This window comes from Heteronotia binoei, chromosome 21 (assembly GCF_032191835.1).
Source record: "Heteronotia binoei isolate CCM8104 ecotype False Entrance Well chromosome 21, APGP_CSIRO_Hbin_v1, whole genome shotgun sequence".
NCBI classification, from domain to species: Eukaryota; Metazoa; Chordata; class Lepidosauria; order Squamata; family Gekkonidae; genus Heteronotia; species Heteronotia binoei.
The window spans coordinates 88,849,290-88,855,289 of record NC_083243.1 but is presented as its reverse complement, the minus strand read 5'-3'; the positions used below and the strand labels follow the sequence as shown (position 1 = coordinate 88,855,289).

The window sequence follows — 6,000 nt, the reverse complement described above, 5'->3', positions numbered from 1 at the left end:
TCCACACTTCCCAGAATCCAGCAGGCAGGCAAAATACCACCTCCATTTATAAAGTTTTCTAATCTTCTGTCTTTTCCAATCCAGCTCATGCCTTTGCACATTTTGCATTAGCAATCACAGGGTTCTAGTTCATGTAGTCTGGCCACAGGAGTAAATGGGCAAGACCAAGTTTGTCATATTTCCCAGCATGCCAAGAACTGCAACATATTCAGCAGTAGCATTTTGTCAGCCAACAAATTTTAAACCAACTGCATGCAAATGATTGCCATTCTATGTTTATGAATGAGCAAACTGGAGCCTTGTAGGATGCTTTTCCATTGAGGCCTTTGGCAACAAATACATTGCTTGCTATTGCTTTATGGTAATTGTAAGCAAAACAAATTGCTCTTCCTACCCTTCCTTCCTCCTGTTTCCCCTGTAGCTATTACAAAGCTTCCAGAAGACAATAAAATAAAGATATGTTGCCCTCTCCTCTTGCAAAACTCCACAGCTGGGGGAAAGAGGAGGAAGACATAAACGGGAGAGTCAGAGGCAGGTTCCCGAACCAGGAGAGGAATGAAAAGCTAGCCTGTCTCCATAGGATGTGCTGGTCAAAAGGATGCTCGAATGAGTGCGTGCATAGGGCATTAGGACCCTGAAGATTTCCCCCCGTTCTCTCTCTTTTCGCTCTGCAGGACTGAGCAGTGAGACAAGAGCTAAAACAAACAGCTGTGACTGCACGAGCCAGCCAAAGACAAGAAGGGGAGAGAGCATTCTATCGCCGCTCCCCCGTTGGTCTCCCCCCACCCCGGCTCCCCTCCCCTCCCCCGGCTTGATTCTCTTAAAAACCTCTTCTGCTGCTTCAGTCTACTCCGGGTTCCCAGCCTCCACTGGGGCTCTCAGGATGAGGCGGATCAGGGCTAATGCCATCGCAATCCTGACCGTCGCCTGGATTCTGGGCACTTTCTATTACTTGTGGCAGGACAACAAGCCCCATTCAGCAGCATCCAGCCGATCTCCGAGCAGCAGCGGGAGGAACGGGCAGAGATCCACTGGCAAACTAGAGCTCCACAAAGACGAAAGGACTATCCCCCTCATCGTAAGTGCGACCCGCTCCCGGAGGCAATGACACCGACGTTCGCAGTGACAGTCTGCTCTTGCCGGTGGTCGTAGTAAGAGTTGTTGTTGTTGTTGCTCTCGCCGCTTTGCTGCATGCAGGGCGAGATGCTCGTGGGAGTCCGCGTTCATCTAGTTCGCGGAGAGACTGGCAGCGGCTGGTGAATGGATGGGGAGGAGGAGCGGGAATAGGACGAGAGGAAGGAAGAGTTGCGTTTGCACGGCTGTCTTTGTATTTATTCCAGCATTCTTGCTTGTAACCATGGCACCATTTAAAATCGGGCTGGGGGGTGATGGGCGGAAAAGGCTGAAGCCTTCTACGCCAAGTCCCGAGAGCGGGGTCCGCTGAGTTGCTCGGGGTCGGTCAGCCCCTCGGGACTGGGCTTCTTTTCCAGCTAAGGGGGAGGAGGAGGAGGAGGAGGGAAGGTTCCAGCTTTGGAAGAGGTTTGCTTTTGCGTTGAAGATGCATGTTGCAAACGAGGCCAAAATATGCAGCTTGGGAGGAAAGGAACATGTGTGGTGGCCGGACCAGAAAGGAGTCAAGTCTCTTTGTCCAGGGTGGAAATAATGTTCCAGTGTTCTGTACACCAAGCTTGGTGGTCTAACTGAAGACTTATCCACACATTCGTACTTTTTTTTTTTTTTTTTAGCTGTGGGAGTCGTGCTTGAGTCTGCATAGTCAAATGACCGTAGTGTAGAAATTAATAGTACCCGGATTTGATTTGCTGCTAACGTGCGATATCTAGAATTTTAGGGGCCAATTGGGATGTTGCAATGCAAGCTGGGAGAGTCACTTGCGGCTGTAGATCTCCGCTCACGGTGTGACACCCAGAGCACTAGCAAAGGGGGAGGGGTCTTGAGCACTGTCAGATTTGTGGGCATCAAAGTTCATTGTGTTGTGAATCAGGTCATGATGTTACTAGTAGGGATTTTTAAGTGCAAGAGGCCCATATCCGCTGTAATTATTAGTGAGGCAATGTCGGAATTGGCGCTAAAATGGGCTTGGGACTGATTTGTACTTTACCAAGAACAAGAGAAATGCAAGTGACTTGCTTGTCTGTTATAATGGGCCAAATGAGATTTACAGCTCTAGAGTCCTGCAGGGTTTATAGACCTCATTATGGGTGAACTTCATGAGTCACTTAGCCTTTCTCTGCTTCTCCACCGCAGGGAGTACCCCACAGCTCAGTTGTACATGCTTTGCATGCATAAGGTCTCAGGTCCCATTTCTGCCATTGCCTGTTTTTGAGAGAAATGCAGCAGGGCTGGGAACAACCCTTGCTTGAGCCCCTGGCTCGGATGATGGTAGGCAGTGGTGAGCCAGGGTGGCCAATAATCCAACTCAACAGGGAACAGGTTAATTTAAATGTCCAATTATGAGGACGTTCTCAGAAACTGTTAGTTCATGTGTGCTGTTTAGCTGTGCATACAGACACAGCATAGATTTCCACAATGGCAAAATGTATGATTGTACCGAACAACATTCTGCTATGCCACATGCAGTGTGCCAAAAATGTGCTGGGGAGTTCATACAACCATGGAGGAATTCTGTGGGTTACCCATGCAGGTGTATAAGGAGAACAGTCTCCTGCATATTCTGCATGAGAACCTATGCACATTCCAAATTAGCTAGCTGTTTTCCACCTTCAGATTTTGTTTGTTGTACAGGGTTCTTTATCAACAAGCGTCCTCTACAAAGAACTGGATTTTGCTCTCTGTGACCCATCCACAAACACAGTGGCAATGAGGGGGCGCTGCTGCTCCTCACTGGTATATGAGGGGAAATCATAGGAGCCTTTCATCTCAACTAGAAACTACCATCAAGGAAACTTGCCTCTTGTTCCGGCTGCAAGGGATCCTAAGAGAAAAGACATTTTAATAAAGCTAACAGAATACCTTCGGGATGACTTGGCAAACAATGGTTTAAAAATTACAGTGTATATAATTTTGTCTACACATCAATTTATTGCCTTAATTGAGCGGTGGGAATTATATAGCTATGAAAAAGACTGTGGACCTTTGTGCAAGAGCACTGATATCAGCAGTTTTGAGCTGCAGTTAACAGTAGTGTGCATGGTGGTTTTGTTGCTCAGTTTTCCTCATCTTTAAAATGGATCTAATAACTGTTGTATGTGTGATGAATAGCAATTAAGTGCTCCAGGTGCCTCAGTTCCACAGAGTTATTAACTATGTAAATTACCCTCTGTAGGTACCATAATATATCCAGGAACATTTCCACATTGCTGTTTAAAACAGTTGCAGTCAACAGCAGTGTGCATGATGGTTTGGTTTCTCCATTCTCTTCATCTGTAAAACAGATCTAGTAAGTAACTGTTATATGCATGAAGCATAGCTTTTAAGCACTCCAGGTGTTTGAGTTCCATGGTACTATTAACTATGGAGTTCCCCTCTACAGGTACTATAACATATCCAGGAAAACTTGCAGAGTATTGTTGAAAATCAGTGCCAGAGGTGCTCTACAGTAGATATTTCTACAAAGCAGGAATTGATTGTTTTGCTTAATTCCATGAGACAACAATGTCGTACTCTTTGATTTTCTTAGACCTTCCACTGTATATCTACCATGGATTTTCAGTAGTGCTCTTGGAGGATGGTAATGGCAAACCACCTCTGCTCCTCTCTTGCCTGGAAAGCCCCAGCATTGGGACCACCAGGGGTCAGTTGTGACTCAACAGCAATTCCTACCTTGTGCAGAAAAATAAATAAATAAGTAGAATGGGTGTGAAGTATGCAGCATCATGCCTTCTCCTTTCCAGGCTGGGTGAGATATTCTTTGGGAACTTGAACTGAACAGCAGTCCAGTGGCACCTTAAAGGTGAACAAAGTGGATTCCAGCATAAGCTTGCATGAGTCAGAGCTCACTTCATCAGATCAGAAATGCTTATGCAGGAATAAATTGTGATAGTCATTAAGGACTCCTAGTATAAGGACCCCTAGTTTAATTTTGCTACGACATTCTTAACAGGCCTCTGGAATGATCATCTTTGTAAACCTGAGCAGTGATCACTTTGTTTAATGAAGCAGCAGAGTGGAGACAGAGGCTCCTTTTCAGATGGATTTTCCTCCTTTCTGCTACATGCATTGCAATGTTGTCTACCCTTGTAAGCATCAAGCCAGCAAACAGCCGCATTCCGGCTGCCGTGGCCTCAAGCAACTATTGCACATCTATTGATTTGTCAGTGTAGTGAGTAGGTAATGGGACTGTACTGGGATGTCATTTAAATTACAAGCAGTGCCAGTGGTAGCAGTGCCACCAGATTGCTTGAGATGGAACAGACTTGGGGGATGGGGGTGGAAATCCAGATAAACTAGATTGCAAATGTCAGCGGGGAAGTGGGAGGCAAGTGGGCAGAGCAGCTGAACTGGTGGAAGCAGTTGAGCAAGGAATAGTGCCATTGTCTTGTCAAGTCTAGTTGTGGTGGGCAGCAGAGTTACAGATGTCTGTCTTTGCTGGAGAGGATCCTCCATTTTTGGGAACCCTATTGATCTGTAGCACTCCACACAAGAGATACTAAGCTTGTGATGTTTGGACATCTGCACTAGTGTATGTAAATTTGTGGGAGACTGTACCATTTCCTCAGTTTCATATTGAAAAAGGTGCTTAAGAGGAGGGTAGCCTAACCACAGGAAGATATTATGTGTATACTAGGAGTAAGGCTCGTTGTGAAGAAAAATACAGTGGGCTCTAAAAGGAGGCTCTGGGAGAGAGCCCGCCACCCTTGCTGTCCTTCCACCCACCCAAATGAAGGCATTGACTCTCACCCCACCTCAAGGGGAGCTGATCTCTGCCATCTAGAGAGCAGTTGTAAATCTGAGTGATCTCCAGTGGTTCCCCAGTATGAAATGGTATTGTACCTGTCTGAGTTCTTATCGCTCCTCAAACCCCACTCTCTCCAGGCTCCACCCCTTAAATCGCCAGGAATTTCCTAACCTGGAGTTGGCAACCTTATCTCCTTCCCTTTATCTGCCCCTCTGTCTTGAGGTTTCCATTGCTTTCTCCCTCCCTGCAACCTCTGCATAGGAAAAGGGCAGTCTTTCCTCCCAGTGTGAGGGTGATCAAGGCAGTTTACATTATTCTCCTCTTCCCCCTTTGATCTAAACAACAACCCTGTGAGGTAGGTTAGGCTGGAAGTGTGTGACTGGTCCAAAATCACCCAGTCAGCTTCCACAGCAAGAACCTGTGTCTGGCAGACCCCGCTCTGAAGCCCTAACTCGTATGCCTTCCTCAAACTCCACCACAGAATCTCCAGGAACTTCCCACCAACCTGGAAAGGTATCACTAAAGGCCTCTGGGTGAGTGTACCCCAGCCTTGCTGTCTTCCCACCCAAGTGAGGACATTTACTTTCCCCCTACCTCAAGGGGAGCTGATCTCTGCCATCTAGAAAATAGTTGTAATTCTGAGTGATCTCCAGCCCTCACCTGGAGATTGGCAATAGTGGTTCCCCAGAAGGAAAGACCTCTCCTTCAGAGGCCTGAAGTGATACCTTAGGAATTTCCCACCAACCTGGAACTGCCTGTGGAACTGGCCCCGCCCTGCTGTGAATGAACATTCCTTTTGTGTCAGTTGAAGAGAAGGAACTACTCCTGTTTTGTCTTATGAACATGTCACTCACAGTTTACTGTTTGCTTTGTAGCAGCATTGTTTGTGGGGGGGAGAAGGACTGTCCTGAACTTTCTACAACAGGCCCTGAGGAGAGGCAGTAGTGATCAGTAAGCCTCCAGGAGAACCTGTCAGTAAAGAACTATCTGTCTCAAAGGTCAGTGGCCTTCTGGTGGGGTTCTTGCCTGATGGGGCTGGTGATGGGCGGGGGAGAGCAGAATCAGCCAATAGCACGCCAGAGACAGAGTGCTAACCAATCCTGCGTAGGCTAGATCCAACCAAT

The 6,000-nt window shown here is 47.0% G+C and overlaps 1 protein-coding gene across 1 annotated transcript in view; it reads left to right on the top strand.

Annotated features, from left to right (window-relative positions):
• The first annotated feature begins 836 nt into the window (after nt 1–836).
• The window catches only part of GALNT16 (polypeptide N-acetylgalactosaminyltransferase 16), a 357,202-nt gene continuing 352,038 nt past the window's right edge, over nt 837–6,000 (top strand). The window contains exon 1 of the mRNA XM_060262949.1: nt 837–1,078. Within this exon, the coding sequence (XP_060118932.1) occupies nt 884–1,078 (195 nt within the window). The 5' untranslated portion in view covers nt 837–883. The remainder of the gene's footprint in view (nt 1,079–6,000) is intronic.